This window comes from Colletotrichum chrysophilum, assembly GCF_026319265.1.
Source record: "Colletotrichum chrysophilum strain AFK26 chromosome Unknown scaffold_154, whole genome shotgun sequence".
Taxonomy (NCBI): Eukaryota; Fungi; Ascomycota; class Sordariomycetes; order Glomerellales; family Glomerellaceae; genus Colletotrichum; species Colletotrichum chrysophilum.
In genome coordinates this window covers 91,971-107,663 of record NW_026517441.1, presented here as the reverse complement: position 1 = coordinate 107,663, position 15,693 = coordinate 91,971, and the positions used below count along the sequence as shown (strand labels likewise).

Here is a 15,693-nt window from a genome sequence, read left to right as displayed (position 1 = left end):
TATATAATATACCAAGCCAAATCAACCCAATATATCAAATATGAGGGGTCAGGAATTGTTTAATTGACAGTTGGGAATAGCTTCAATTGTTTGGTATATTTGTTAGTAGGTTTGATAGATTGGCTTTGGCGGCAGCGCTGGTGACGTCCATGTTCTTGAAGTATCTTTTCTCGGAATCCTTGACGAATTGTTCGTGGGCCTCGAGTGCGATACTTTGCACCTGAAGCTGTTCGATCTGCGCGTAGGTGGACCAAAAGTCCAAGTCGTAAGAGAAAGGCTCTAGTTTCTTCTCTAAGCCTTTGATTCTGTGAAAGATGCGGCCGTGTTCTGCTTGAATCTGTTTCAACGACATGGACAGAAGTTTGGACGTGTTCCAGGGAGTTTCCGATGCTGTCGACGGTTGTGTTGGTACTTTATCCCCATTCTGGGGATCTGATGTCTCCGTTTTGAAGCATGTCTGCCAACTGGACACAGATTCGGCATCACAGAGTGAATAACTCGGGTACGGTGACGGGGCACGGTCATCCATTTCTGCTCGTCTTCGTTGAATTCTGTGCTTGTTGAGTGTGTATGTCGTTCGTGATGTCAACGCTTTTGCTGATGGAAACTATATCTGGGCATGAGAGGAGGGATATAACACCAATTGTTCCAAACGTGAAATGTGCCTCCTGGTTTATGGCAAGCTGCCTTCAGGTCCAACATTTAGCCACCTCTGTGGCCGACCTGGATGACTGGCCAACTCATTCCCACACTTTACGCTATGACTTCTGGAGATGCAAGGTCCTCAAAGACACCCTTTTGCCTTTTTCTCTTTTTTCTTGTTTTCTTTCTTCCTGGCAATGTTCGAATTCTGGACTGGTTGGTAATTTCAGGCTCCATTTGAAAACGAATTTTGTGGTTGCAGATGCTTCTCATTTGCTCAAGAAAAGTTATTGACAGTTTTAGGTCTACGTAAGTAATAGAATGAACGCAAACAAGAAAAACGTTCCGTTTTGGCCGATGTTTGGCTGCTTACGCCTATCCTCCGCGCATGCTCCTAGGCCGTTGTTATGTGTCTTTCACTGCACATCAGAAAGATCCAACCTGCCGTTTTATATCCACGGACTTCAGATATTTTGATATTCACAGGGAACTATGCGCCACTGGGTGACTGGGTCTTGAATGCTTTATTACGTAGATCCCTCCACCTTGTGGACCAAAAAACGCAAGTGTCGGAGACCCTACCCCCACTACTAGCACCCACGACTTGGAGACTTGGAGTCGGGAAATGCGACTTGGAGATGTGCTGGAAGACGTTTTTCGGACCGCACATACAGACTCCACATGACATACAACAGATTACTCATCCAATTGACTCGCTGCTTGGCGCAGACGTCCTCTTGATGAATGGGGTACCTGACAAATCTGTCGTGAGCCGAATGACACTCCCACTCCCACGGCCACAGCAAGACTTATGCCAAAGACCTTTGGAACAATCTTGAGAACAAACAAGAACACGTTGGTAACTGCAACACGTGTTATTGTTGGACAACGCCCACTTCAGACGTCATCTGACAAATCAGTCTCATCATTGCTACACGTAGAATGTGCTGTGAGGGTTGTAGTACTATAGCAGAGAATGCCACGGGTTACGAAAGGGTCGTCCTCGTCTACTGACTATAAAACGAACCGTTGAGCAAAGAAATTCTCATTCTTTGCGTCAACGCACTTCCTCTCAGAATCGACCATCAAGCTCCAATTACAACATGACGTTGCCCGAATATACTTCAGGATGGATAATTCAAGGCACCGCACCTAACGATGGCTCGGCAGCTCTTGTCTGGAAACATAATTTGGACTTACCGAAGCTCTCCGAGAATGATGTTCTCGTTCAATTCCACGCGTGGTCTCTGAACTACCCTGAGATTGCAAGTGAGTTCTGGCCCTGTCAAGCCGCGCGACCAATGACATTCATAAGCTGACTGCCGTTCAAGTCGCCACTGGAACTTACCCCTGGAAACAAGACGACCGGATTGGCATTCCAGGTTCTGATGCAGCAGGAGAAGTCGTCCATGTGGGCAGCGGTGCCAAGAACCTTACTGTTGGGGATCGAGTCTTCCCCATCTACTACCCAAACTTCGACTTTGGATCAGCCCCCACTGTCGAGACCGGGCGAGGTGTCTGCGGTCTGGATGCCCCGGGAGTATTCTGCGAGTACGCTCTTTTTGATCAACGCGCTTTGTCAAAGATCCCGAAGAACCTTTCGTACAAGGAAGCAGCAACTCTTCCGTGTTCGGCACTGACTGCATGGAACGCGTTGTACGGGTATAGCCAGATCAAGCCTGGATCCTGGGTTCTCGTGCAAGGCACAGGTGGCGTGTCGATGTTCGCCATTCAATTCGCCGTTGCTGCCGGGGCCTCGGTAATTGCCACGACGTCCTCAGAAGCGAAGGCGGCGCTCCTTCGCAAGATGGGAGTCAAACACATCATTAATTACAGAGAAGATCACGAGTGGGGGGAGACGGCCCGCAAACTCACTCCTGGAGGCCGTGGCTGCGACCACGTCATTGAAGTCGGCGGGCCTGCGACAATCCGTCAGTCTTTCCAGTGCGTTGCGCGGGGCGGTGTCATTAATGTTATCGGATTCCTTGCTGGACAGACTCAGGGACCGGAGGATCCGACATTCCTCGAACCCTTGGTTCGGGCTTGTGTGGTTCGCGGCGTGGAAGTTGGAAGCCGACAGCAGCTTGAAGACATGATCAAGGCCATCGAGTGTCATGATATCAAGCCTGTGCTGGATAGCGTCGAGTTTTCACTGAGACAGCTTAAGCAGGTCTATGAGCGAGTTTGGAAGAGGGAGCACTTTGGAAAAGCCGTGATCACTGGTATTTGAGAAGCTCGTTGTCTTGATACCTAGATTACGGGTGCTCAGTTAGTCCTGTCATTATGAGTTTATGCATTCCTTTTAGACAATAGAATTCATCGTCAACCTCTCATGCACCCTTAACTTAGCCATCGAGTGTTCGAGGGGCAAACAGGAGTCGACTGGGTTCTGGGCTCTGTCGCGTCTCCACCATCCAGCTTGGCGTCGGATAATCCGGTGAAGGCACCACCGCCCAGGGGTTCTCCGGGAGTATTGCTAGGGCACCCTTTCTCTGAACATTTGGAAAGACTTAAACCGTTTTTTCCTGTCATTCAGGGGCAGAAGTAGTGTTTGCAGAGGCTCCCGCTCAATGTAAGCTAGCACAGCTTGACTTTGAACGTACGAAAAATGTGAGATCAAGCGTAAGTTTTGACTGTTTTCTTACAATCCGAAAAGTCGTCATTGAATAGATCTGAAAAGCATGCGGCGTCAATAGCTGGTCTTCTGGAATCGCATGGTTATCATCAACTTGATGCACGCGACAGTGTTGCATCGCTGCAGCGCAGCTTTCGGAGTGGGCCATGCTTGTTTAATGGTAACTTTAATTGAGCTTCACCAAAGAGAGGTCTTGGTCTGAAGCAAGTCGCCAAGACCGTGTTTAATCAAGGTACATCGGAATCAGCCAATGAAGTGCTCGGCTTGCTGAGTTTACTTGACTAAATTTGCGTGTAAGGGCAAGTTTCGGAAACCTTAATTATCTGTAGCTCATTAGTCCAAAGTGCCAAGTCTCGGAGCTGTGTCTGTTTGTAGCGCTTTCAATCATTCAAGGGGGCACTACTGGGCTTAATTGTTCGGGATTGTTCACGATGGTGACACGAATGACCGGGTACAAAACCCAAAGTAGGGACAAAACCCAACCTCCAGTCGGAAAGCGCCTCATGCCTCACTGCTGTTGACACCCTTCCCTTCTTAAAATTCTTTTTCACAGTTTGCGGCCTGTGGGCGCACCTTTTTGACTGCCGTATGCTCCCACGGAAATCTTCGCTCTTCGGTCTTTTGATTGCCGTATTCCTTGTCACTCAACCATCCAGATCCGGGATAGTGACTTTTCAATCATGGCGAAGTTACTAGCAACTTTGTCAACAATCCTTGCCGCCCTGCAGATTGCCGCAGCAGCCTGCAATCACCCAAGCGTGAGGAAGCCTTGGTGAGTAATTATCGACCCATTGATGAGTCGTGATCAATGAGCTGATCAGCGATTTGCGTAGGACATCACTGACCGAAGATGAGAGAGCTTCCTACATTAATTCGACGTTATGTCTCATGGACCCGGCCCGGGCTCCGGCCCAGGTGGGAAGCTGGGGTGCCAAAAGCCGGTGGGAAGAGCTACTTGTGGCGCATATTGCCCAAGTCAGATACATCCACACAGTCGTAAGTGGACCAAAATGAGTTGTATGAGGGAGTCGCACTGAAGACGGCTTCTGACACAGGGCGCATTGTTTCCATGGCATCGCTGGTACACCAAGATCCATGAAGATTTGCTTCGAAACGAATGCGGCTACACCGGGCCCTACCCGTAAGGATCTTGCTCCTGACATCATCGGATATACGGCGTTCTCTGCTGACATCAACTCGTAGTTATTGGGACGAGCAAGCAGATCAGGCTATCAACCCTATTCAGAATGCGAGCGTCTGGGATCGTCCTGCCTCGAACACTTCAGCCGTCGTCGGCTTTGGTACTGGACGAACCGACCAGGACAATTGCATTCTCGATGGTGCCTTTGCGGGATACCGTGTAGAGATCTCAACGCAACTGACGCGCAACGAGACTGGAAGCTGTCTCACTCGCGGTCTGAACCAGACTGCCTTCGACACCGTGTCACAAAAGGATGTCGTAGAGCCATGCATGGCAATGGAGTCTGACGACTATGCTGAGATGATGAACTGTTTGGGAAACACGCCGCACAGTGGTGGACACCTTGGTGTGGGCGGAATTGTAAGTTGAGTTCCAGACAACAGCGGATGTCGTAGTTAACCAAGCTCCAGATGAGAGACCACGCCAGATCCCCGGCCGACCCTATCTTTTGGCTGCATCACACGAACTTCGACCGCCTGTGGTGGAACTGGCAGGCAGCTAACTTGACGTCCCGTCTGTATGCTATGGGTGGCCCAAATGTGGCCAACGGACAGATTTTCATTGATGCTCAGCCCGCCATCCTCCCTATCGAAGCCTTCGTGCCATACTTCGGAGACGGTGGCAACGTTACGACACTGGATCACGTCATGTGGTTGCCTGGTCTGGCTGAGAACATTACAATCAGAGACGCGATGGATATTAGGAGCGATCTCATGTGTTTTGAGTACGTCTAGATGATGCACGTAGGGAAGTGCTATATGGTGATACAGTCTCGATAGCAATAAGAAGAATTTGAAGGGCTCAAATGACATCTGGTTTTCATTCATTCATTATTCTTGTGATGTGGCAGAGAGGCTAGGCTAACCTGTTTGTGTCATCATCGTCTAATCCAGCCCAGGCCCGCTTGCACGCAGCCTTTGCGCTACTTTCTCTCGTTGAGTCTTACATGAGCATTATGTTCTGCTTTTAAGTGGAACTGACCGTCGCAATTATGCACTCGTAGTACGAGTCGTCCTCGGGTGATTATGGTCAAGGTGTAGAGAGCTTCGTGTATTGCTTGCACATAACGGTTTTCACAATCTACTTGCGTCCTGTAAGAAATCCGGATTCTTATTTTAAGCAGAGCACCTTTTATCTATCCCAGTCTATAAGTCGAAACAAAACCAAACCCAAGTCTATCAGCAATGAAGCAGTACCAAATCTAGTGTAGCCACGGTAGCCATTGAGGATGCATAGTCAAGCATGCGTCTAGGCAGAGGCCTTTCCCTTTCCCTTACCCTTGTCCTTGCCCTTACCCTTTCCCTTGTCCTCGGCCTTGGGCTTGAGAGCGCAGTTGTGGGGGTTGCCGCTACCATCGGCCTTCTCCTTGGCGCCGATGCCGCAGAACTGGAGGTTCTTGTTGTAAAAGACACGAATGGGGCCGGGAGAGTTGCCGTCCTTCTTGGCATTGTAGTTGTAGGCCTTGCCGCCCGGCAGGACGGGGAGCTCCCAGACATCGCTGGAGCAGCCTGAAGCGAAGTTCATGACGTTGCCCAGGTTGCCGAAGGGCTTGGGGTAGCCGCTGGAGCCCTTGGTGGTCTTGGCGGCGGCGACGTCGCGCATGGCGTCGGCGAGCTTGATCTCGCCGTACAAGGCGCCGCTGTTGCTGGAGCCGGCCTTGCAGACGTAGACGTCCTGGAGTGGCGAGGTTAGCAATCTCATGGATGAATGATGAGCGAAGGCGCTGGGTTCAACTTACATCGCCGGCACGGATCTCAATGATGCCTTCTCCGTTATCAGAGAAGGAGACCGGGGAGGCAACAGCCACGGAGGCGGCGAGGAAAGTAAGAAGCTGAGTGAAGGAAACCATTTTGATTGTTGGAAGGAGTGTTGGTGTCGTTTGAGACGAAAGAGTGTGGTGATTCTGTCGTAAGAGAGTGTATTGAGTGAAGAAAAGGAGCGTGGTGAAGCTGTCTGAGTTGTGAGTGAATGATGAGCTGGATGAGTGCATTGAACGGGTGACTTCGAGGCCTATTTATCTTCTTCGATGATACCTTCGTGATGCCGAAGACCTCCAATCCGTCTCATCATGCCATGCCGAGCCACCCAGATGAGCTTTGGTCTTGGTTCACAGCCCATGTTGAGTCCATTAAGAAACTATTTTCAGATGAAACTACCCTTGTAAGTCGATGTGATAGAAGTTCAAGTGCCAGCATAAATCAGCGGGCATTGCTCCTGGGCCTTGGCACGAACAGGTGGGCCTGTTGGGCAGAATATTCCGCTAGGTTGTGTCACATCGCTATCGTTTTGTTTTCTCACCGTGTTAACTGTACATCTTCGGGGAAACACAGAAGTTGTCCGATTTTTATTCGTGTTTTGCCCTGAATTTGAGCTATTTCCTACGATGGCAATGTTTCATAGTTAGGATGACTTTCTAGTACCTGCATTCGGACAATTCGCTGAACAGTTGACAAGCAGTTGTGTTCCAGACGTGTCTCGACGGGTAGTGTTTGAGAAACGACTGGAGTAATTGAGCAGAAGGGAGAAAGAGTTGATGAAATGCAGTGCAAAGCTCCTCATCGATGACATTTCTGTCGAACGCTGATCGGTTGCTCCGTAGTTCTCCACAAACCCACTTAGACTGACCCACGGGCGAATTCTCGCGAACCCCTCTCTCGGGCCGCTCCCATTATTCCAGAACAATGTCGTGATGCCCCTCGCCAATCATGTAAGTGCGTTTCAGAAAGATGGCCCGCCACGGATCGCGGCAGCACCTCCAGGTGCAAGCTGAGCTCTTAAGGTTTGGCGCCAAGTCTGTCAAAGGTCCCCGGTATTTGAACATTTGGACAGTATCGTGGGCCTGGCAAGCGGCTGTGCCATACCCCGGACGTATCTGCCGGTCAGGCCGACGGTTGAGAGCCGAAACCTTAAATTGAAGTTGTCGAGCGCTGTTTCTTGGGGGCTGATGAATGATCCGCATCATCCGAAGTCAAATGCCAGAAGACGTGATCCCTACTCAATTTTCGTATTGACGGCCTGAAGCTCCAGGCCTCGTCCGATCTCGCTTTATTTCTCGTCAACTGGCCGTGTCCCTGTTACCTCGATGTTTCTGGACTGGTGCTTTCGAGATGTAAGAATGTTACTGACTCACTCGGCGTATCTTGCTCATCTCGACTAGCGGCCTGAGCCAAGGCCCTCAAATGGAGCCGCCTGGTATTAATAGATCCTGACTTTACTGATCACTTCCTCGGCGACAAATACCTTCTTCAGCACATGCTTCGAGTACTCCTGACACCAGGAACTATCATCGCTATTTCTCAATTGTTTTCTGCCAAACAAGCAGCCGAACTTTCCGATTTTTCAACGTCGAGACGTGACAATGTCGCCAGTGAAACTACAGCTGGAAGACCCTGGCGCCCCCGACTACGCCGGTGAGGTCATCGACATCCTCAATCCTGCTATTGCCTCAAACAGTCCCTCATCCCAAAAAGAGGCAGCACTGGCGATTGACGCACTCTGCAAACGAGAATGCACAGCGGCGGGCTCAGCAGGCGGTTTCTTGTGGTGGTTCTGGGATCTGGTCCACGACCTCTCACGCCAGCTTCCCTATGACAGCGAAGAGCAAGACCGATTGGCAGCAGTGATCAGGAGTCTCACTGACCTGCCGCCCAGAAACGTTTCCTTGGGCGAAGAATGGGGCAGTGGTGATGCGAGCACTGTTGAGCTGTGGACTAATCTACCCATGTTTGGCAACACATTCCGCGAGAAACTTGATGACGGTATGCGATACTATCAAACAATGTTAATTGATAGTTTGCTGACGATGGCCAACCCACAGACGACTCTGCAGCATCCTCAGAAGATCTCAAGAAGAGTAGGCGCGTCAATCTCGATGCTTACGCAGCACGGGTTGCAGGGCTTTGCCATCTGCCCTTCGAAGTCTACGCCATCTGGGCTTTGGTGAATGCGTTGGAGGACACGCACTTCAATAAATCAGGCCCTGCTCTAGAAAATCAGGTGGCAAGAAAGGCTAGAGATCACAAACTCATGAGTGCTGCGGTATGGATGATTCATGCCGGACACCTCCTGTATGGACGAGATGAGCAGATCTCCGGGGCTACTGTAGGGCCTATGTGGAAACAAAGGCGCATGCTCAATGGAACGGATGGTTTGAGCCCTGAGCGGTGGCAATTCTGGAAAGCGAGGTTTGCTGTCTTGAGAGATGCTGACAGCCTAGACGCACAGTCTTGCCGTGTTGCTGGAGGCGCGTACACCATGATGGAGAAGCTTGAGAATGACTTTCCATGATAGTTCACAACAGAATCCTTTCAAAATCTCAATGCATAAACAGAGCTTAGACCAACTTAACATACAGGCAAGTAGTGTGGGTGAGTAGCTTGAAGCTCAGCAAGAGCTGGCCTGAGCCACCAAAAGAACCATGTGTGAAACTTCCTGGGTGAGGCCCACGTACAATTCTGAGTAGTCATAATTCATCAAGATTAATATTGAAACGTGATGGCCACAAGGAACGGTGAGAACACGAGAATGGCTAGCGTTAGAGTCATTGAGCATCTGCTAGTTCGTTTGAGGTTGCTCGAATTGCGGCCACCTATGCCAAGCTTTTCGAAGAAGTACCCGCAGCTTTGGATTGGTTGTACCACGATTCAAAAAAATGAAGAATTGAGGGAATTCGAGCACTGACTGCTGCCATTTGGGCTCGAAAAATCCCCAGAGATCCGGCCTACCCCTTGTGGACGAGACGGCCAAGAATGACAAATGCCTCCAAAAATGGGCGACCTAGAAAAAGCAAATATTATGGGGGAGATGGGTTGTAGAAACTCACTGGCCAATAGGTGACCAGATTTTGCTTACGTAACAAGTGAGGTGGAGTCGGTGAAACCTTCTGTCGCGGCCCCTTTATCGCGTTCTCATGGTGAGATTCGACAACGACCATCGCACCGCCTACACTCACAGCCATGGTCAAGTTTAAGCCGGCCCGGGATGAGCTTGTCGGAAACCCCCGCCCTGCATCCCAGCAGGCGAGGCAGGCCGTGATGGACTACATTAATGATGAGCGCAATCCCGTCGTGCTCGATGATCGGTGGGCCCCCAAATACTACGTGGTCTACAACCTGCGGGGACCTCAGGCGCACGGCAGGAAGTACGGCATCTTCACGAACTGGAACGATACCAAGGTCCAAACTGAAGGCTGCAAGAACAAAAGTACGTGCATGGACTCGCTGTATGGTCCGTCAGCCCCACCATGCTAACATGGGGGAATCAACCCAGACACTACTGCTTCGACTTTCGACCAGGCTGTAAGTGAATACCTCCATATTCGTGAGCTAGGAGACTTACACACATTAGATGAATCTTCTAGTAGAGGGGCTGGCCCTCGAGATCGACGATGGCTCTTTGTTGAATTATCCCCCGGTACATCCAAGTCAATCCACCGTACCCGCCCCTGCACCTGCGTCGGCGCCTGCCCCGGTCAAGCGGCCGAGGGAGGAGGAGCCCGAGCCTGACCCGGAGACTTCAGCTGCCTTTATTGTTGACGTGCATCGATCTAAAAAGGTCAAACACGAGGAAAATTACCAATCTGGTACACCTCAGTCACCAATCATGGTGGAGGATGATTCCGATCAGGAGGCAACTGAAGAGGGGCAGGATTTCTATGAGGCCGCAATCAAAGGGGAGGGGGCTTTTGAGGACGAGGAAGAAGCAATGAGGGAAGCTGAGGGATTTATACCTCTCAGTGGCTACTCCAGTCAAACGAACGAGTTTATCAAACGCGAAAATGATCGCCGGGGAGGCGGGGAAGACCCGCCAGTCGTAGAGGAGGCCCCAGAGCTTCCCCTCTGTCCTGAACAGCAGCACGCCCTGGATCTGGCCATGCAGGGCCACAATCTCTTCATCACTGGGTAGGTCCATCACTACGGAAAAAGAAATCTAGGCCATGACTGACCCTCTCAGATCCGGCGGCTGCGGCAAATCAGTCCTGGTGAAGGCCCTCAGCAAGGCCTTCGACGCCCAGGAGAAGACCGTCTACCTCGTCGCACCCACGGGCCAGGCCGCCACGAACATCAACGGCAGGACAACATATTCCTACGCCGGATGGAGCACCACGGCCCCGGCGGAGACACTCAGGACCCTCATCCAAGAGGCCCGTCGCAGGAGCGTCTGGGAGCGCATCATGAGCACCGACGTCCTCATCATCGACGAGATCAGCATGGTCGAGAGCGAGTTCTTCAACCGCCTCTCCGATGTCCTAATTGCGCTCCGACGGGAAGCGTTCCTCCGCAGCTACCCCAATGTCGTCGAAACCCAGACCGCGGAATCGGTGGAGCGACCATTCGGCGGCATCCAGGTCATCGCCGTCGGCGACTTTTGCCAGCTGCCCCCGGTGCTACCGTTCAGCTACTGCACTGAGGAGGTGGCGTATGACCAGTTTGGCGGTACTTCGACGCCGTGTGGGAAGATGGATTTCGACAAGAAAGGCAACCTGCACTTCTGTCCTCGAAACAGGGAGCACCCCAGCTTTCGGGATAGCGAAAAATGGGCTTTCAACTCGCGGACCTGGGAACAGTGCAACTTCCAGTAAGTATCATGATCCGTACAGACAGAGGACGTCGACCTGACATACTCGGCAAATAGATACATCCATCTAACCAAGATCCATCGGCAAACCGATGAGCGATTCATCACGATGCTCCAGAACATCCGCCTCGGCCACACAACTGACGCCGATCTTGACGTCCTGCTGCAACCTCGCCAAGTCAGGGATGGCATAGCCCTGTTCAGCCATAAGCAGAAAGCCAAGGATCACAACAACCGGGAGCTTAACAAGCTTCCCAGCCGACCAGAAAAATTACTTTCCGTGGACTACCCTAGAGACCTTGGCGACAACAACGACAAGCACCGTTTCGACAAACAATTGACCCTCAAGGCCGGCATGCCGGTTGTGCTGCTGGCTAACGTGAGTTCTCCCCCTTCGCCGCGCCATCGCGTACCTCGTCCCAAGGCAAGCTAGAACAACGCACTAACCAATAGATGGCAGCTCGACGTCGAGAATGGTCTCTGCAATGGCAGCCAGGGCAAGCTCCTCCGCTTCGTACGGACGCTGCACGAACACAACAAACCCAAAATGCCCGAAGAGAAGAGTTACAAGGGAGACCACTACGCCTACGAGCTCGCATGCGCTAGATACGACCAAATGACCGACTACATCAATGGCGCATCAGGCGTCGAGGGTTGTGAGTCCTCCCCATGTCCCGAATTCCCCAGAAAGCCGTAACCACGAACCGCTAATCCTCGTCCCCACAGTCCCCGAAGTCATATTCGCAAACGGCCAGCGACGCGTCATCGTGCCTTACTGCAACATGCACGATATCGAAACAGCGATGGAGCAAACCCCCCACGGGTCGAGGAAGGCCCTGACGGGGTACTCGGCGCGAACGCAAATCCCCCTCGTCCCGGGCTGGGCCATGACCATCCACAAGAGCCAGAGCCTGTCGCTCGACCGCGTCATCGTCAACTTGGAGGACGTCTGGGACGGGAGGCAGACGTACGTGGCCCTGAGCCGCGCGCGATCGCTCGGCGGTCTCAAGGTCATCGGGAACAAGGCCAAGATGAGGAGGACGCTGCCGCTGGACCCCGAGGTGAGGAAGTTCATGAGGGAGGTGGAGCGCCGGGCGGCTACGGTGGCTACGGTGGCTGCCGCAGACGAGGCGAGTGACTAGCCATTTCTTTTGAAAGGCTCGGGTGGTGAGAAACGGGTTCTGAAGTGCTGGGGTTCAGAGCAGGGGAAGGAGATGGAAAATAACCCCTTCCCGAGCTGATTTTGATATGGGAGGGGCAGAGAGTGTGTATGGACCGCCTGCGGTGATTTTCATCCGTGTAAGTTTTGGCAAATTCTGTAGGATACCAGCTAAAGGACTGAGGCGAGGGCGTCGGCGGCAACGACTATGAGAGCATGTTCCTTTCGTTACTAAGGGCAAGACGGTATCAACTTCCTTCATTTGTCCAGGTTTCGTTTCAGAAACGAATGTTCCGGGGCTTGGCGCACATATCCAGAGCCGGCATAGTTCAACCCAAACAAGCAGACAAGGAAACGGGTGTTTTTACTGGGTCCAGTCCCCCGGACCGAACCCGGGGCCCGTCGTCGAACTAGCCCACTTCGTTCGCCGGTGATCGGGGGGAATAGGCAAGGCTCAATAGTGCGCACGATCGGCCATACTAGTGAAACTTCCTATGCAGTTGAATACCGTGAATCTTCACCGTAATTCTCAACCGAATGTTATTTCCAGCTTCTATGTCGTCAGATTTGATGAATGGGACCAAACACGGCCTGTGGTCACGTGCCCAGTTCCGGGGTCCCGTGGCAGACCGGCATCCGGATATTAAATACCCGGATACGATCACATAGGTTCCATTTGATTGACAGCCTATATCGACAAGGCCATAAACTTCATTCCGGACCAGCTTTGAACCCCGATACTCACTTTCGCACAGGGCAATTTTCAATGAACACCCAGAGTAATCAGAGAAAACGGGTCCTGACAGCCTGCTTGGCGTGCCGAGCGAAAAGAACCAAGGTAGAGCAAGTGCCATGAGAACCATATTCTCCACCGCTCTAACCACCATACTTTCAGTGCGACGGCAACCCTATACAATGCTCAGCATGCAAGTACCGGGAGTCGGATTGTGAATACGTACACGCCCCGAATAATCGCAAGTAAGTCCTTTCCCTGGCTCGGGCGGACCTGGCTTGTTGTCAGGTATAGGAGGAGCTGATAAGGTCGTGTGCAGACCCCCGAAGAAAGAATACGTGGCTGCGCTGCAGGCTCGTGTGAAGAGTCTTGGGGCCGAACTCGCCCGAGTGCGGGGCTCCGGTGAGGGTGGTGACTTGGCCCCCGTTGCTGATACCGAATTCCGGGAAGCCGGCGACGAAGATGAACGGATGTCGCCGGAGTCTACGACCAGCCATGGAACATCTAGGACAATGTCAGTGGCAATGGAAGAAGTGACTGATATCCTCGGGCGCTTTGCCATCGGGGACGGCGGGGAGCTCTGTTACTTTGGTTCCCGGAGCAATTTGAATCTCTTGAGGAGCGCGACGATCCGCTCAACGTCGAACATTGAGATGCAGCGCAGAGGCTACGAGGCGGCCAAGGCCCAAGTGGGACTCGTTGTAGCGTCCCAGGGCCTTCAGACGCACCTTCTGGATTTATTTTGGAAGTGGCAGAACTCTTGGCAGTACATCGTTTGCAAAGCGCCGTTTCTGCAGGATCTGAGCAGCCACCCGGGCAGCCCTTTCGGGCGATTTTGTTCGCCTGCCCTGCTTTACGCCATCTTGGCACTTGCTTCGAGGTACACCAACGATATACGTGTCAGGACCGACCCAAACGATCCAAATACCGCGGGAGATGCGTTTGCAGCCCAGGCCCGGGTGATGCTGCATTATGAGTGTGAAGCGCCAACTCCGACCACCGTCCAGGCTTTAGCTTTGACGTGCTTGCGCGAGATGGCCGTCGACAAGGAGGCCCTCGGGTGGATGTACTGCGGTATGTGTGTGCGAATGGCTATGAACTTGGGTATGCACCTGGACTGCTCATCGTGCCTCTCGGAGGGGACACTCAGTGCCGAAGAGGCCGAGGTGAGAAACGTGACGTGGTGGGGATGCTATGTGCTTGACAAGTATTCAGACCCTTTGATTCCTCATCGGTGTGTCCGTCAGTGGCTGACCTGAAAGCAGGCTATTCAACATTGGTCTGGGGAGGCCGTCCATGATCCAGGCTCGAGACGTCACAGCTGAACTACCAAACACTTGCTGTGTGGAGGAGCTGGAACCATGGCAAGGGGCATTGAGCTTAGTCAATTCCATTACGACCGCTGCGTCTCACAGTATCACAAATGCTATCTATACCTGCAAACTCTTCGTCGCTATGGGCGACATTCTTGATGCTATGTAAGCCTCAAACCCCTACCTAGTACAGTTTCTGGGGATATGTGCAACATCAGATGCTAACACACACGTAGCTACACTCCGTTAGACAACAGAACCAGACCTCAAACCGAAAGCGTGGTATCGGAAGGTCATGTCAAACTTCTCAGAGTTTTGGACGATTTGCCGCCTTGTCTGAAGATTTCCAAATCTTCACGTCACCCATGTCCTCCACATGTGTATCAACTTCAGTAAGCCAAACTTCATACCATGCCCTATTTTGTCCGTTTGGCTAACACAACGCATCCTTCAATACCACGTCATCATGATACTGCTTCATCGCCCCTTCCTCAAATCGACTGATTCTTCCCGGGAGTTCGCCTTGTCCGCAGCAGGCCAATCAGATGTCCACACGGTGGCGTGCCGCAAAGCTGCTCAATGGGTAGCCAGGATTTTTCGGATATATAAGAAGAACTTCTCTCTTGTAAGTTTGCGGTCTCTCACTGAGCCTCCGTTATCGCTAATGAAATAAGCGCACAATACCAATTTCCGCGGTACACTGCGCTTTCACGGCCGCGGTGATATTCCTGGCAGACGCCACGTCGGGAGACAATAATCTTCGAAAAGAGTCTCTGAAGGACCTCGAGACTTGTTTCGAGAGCTTGCAAAGCATGAGTATTGCATGGGGCTGGAGCAAGCGTGCCATATCTGCGTTGGAACAGATCGCTAGACGGTGGGACGTTGAGATAACCAGCAAAGAGGGAACTTGTGTTTTGGACGAGACAGCCATCTGTCCGCCCGATGGGGATGACGAAGAGTCCTTGTCCCGTCTTCTTTCTGACGCAACCGCTCAGCAATCGGCGGACAGTTGGTTGGACCTGGATACTTACTTGAATCACCCTGCAGAGTGAATTGGTCGTCATTCCATATGGCTTGAGAATCACGAAGTGAGTAACCCTGCAGACTACACTGCGTACTGCCTTTATTCCACTAGTTGTAGTTTGGCAATGGATGGGTTGCTTTACCTTGCTCTCTGACATGATTGACTCATCTTCTTGTTACTGACTTATGTGTGCAATATGTTGAAGCAGCTGGCTTCGTGTCCAGCACCTAGTAGTCATGGACCCCACCACCCAAGGCAAGAGGAGACTCCAGACCAATGTATCAGGGAAGAACTAGGAATCCAGTCCCATAGCCAGCCGATATACTTTTACCCCAGGTTTTCTGAAGCCTCTCCGCGGTGGGCCCTGCATATGCCATCCCCCGCAAATACTATCCGGGCATGCATTACCC

General features: G+C 52.0%; 4 protein-coding genes across 4 annotated transcripts; 3 read left to right on the top strand and 1 right to left on the bottom strand.

Annotated features, from left to right (window-relative positions):
• Positions 1–1,745: 1,745 nt before the first annotated feature.
• Positions 1,746–2,872, top strand: COL26b_011885 (uncharacterized protein; the record flags this gene model as incomplete). Its single annotated transcript, XM_053184538.1, has 2 exons — positions 1,746–1,911; positions 2,025–2,872. 2 exons carry the CDS (start codon positions 1,746–1,748, stop codon positions 2,870–2,872), a joined length of 1,014 nt encoding a protein of 337 aa, XP_053031546.1.
• A 1,085-nt stretch (positions 2,873–3,957) lies between these two features.
• On the top strand, positions 3,958–5,212 carry COL26b_011884 (uncharacterized protein; the record flags this gene model as incomplete). The annotated part of the gene is made up of 5 exons (XM_053184537.1): positions 3,958–4,049; positions 4,111–4,273; positions 4,333–4,418; positions 4,481–4,838; positions 4,889–5,212. The coding sequence occupies 5 exons, from the start codon at positions 3,958–3,960 to the stop codon at positions 5,210–5,212; spliced, it is 1,023 nt and encodes a 340-aa protein (XP_053031545.1).
• Positions 5,213–5,726: 514 nt separating this feature from the next.
• Positions 5,727–6,327, bottom strand: COL26b_011883 (uncharacterized protein; the record flags this gene model as incomplete). Its single annotated transcript, XM_053184536.1, has 2 exons — positions 5,727–6,152; positions 6,217–6,327. The coding sequence occupies 2 exons, from the start codon at positions 6,325–6,327 to the stop codon at positions 5,727–5,729; spliced, it is 537 nt and encodes a 178-aa protein (XP_053031544.1).
• Positions 6,328–7,836: 1,509 nt separating this feature from the next.
• Positions 7,837–8,765, top strand: COL26b_011882 (uncharacterized protein; the record flags this gene model as incomplete). The annotated part of the gene is made up of 2 exons (XM_053184535.1): positions 7,837–8,236; positions 8,296–8,765. 2 exons carry the CDS (start codon positions 7,837–7,839, stop codon positions 8,763–8,765), a joined length of 870 nt encoding a protein of 289 aa, XP_053031543.1.
• Positions 8,766–15,693: the final 6,928 nt, after the last annotated feature.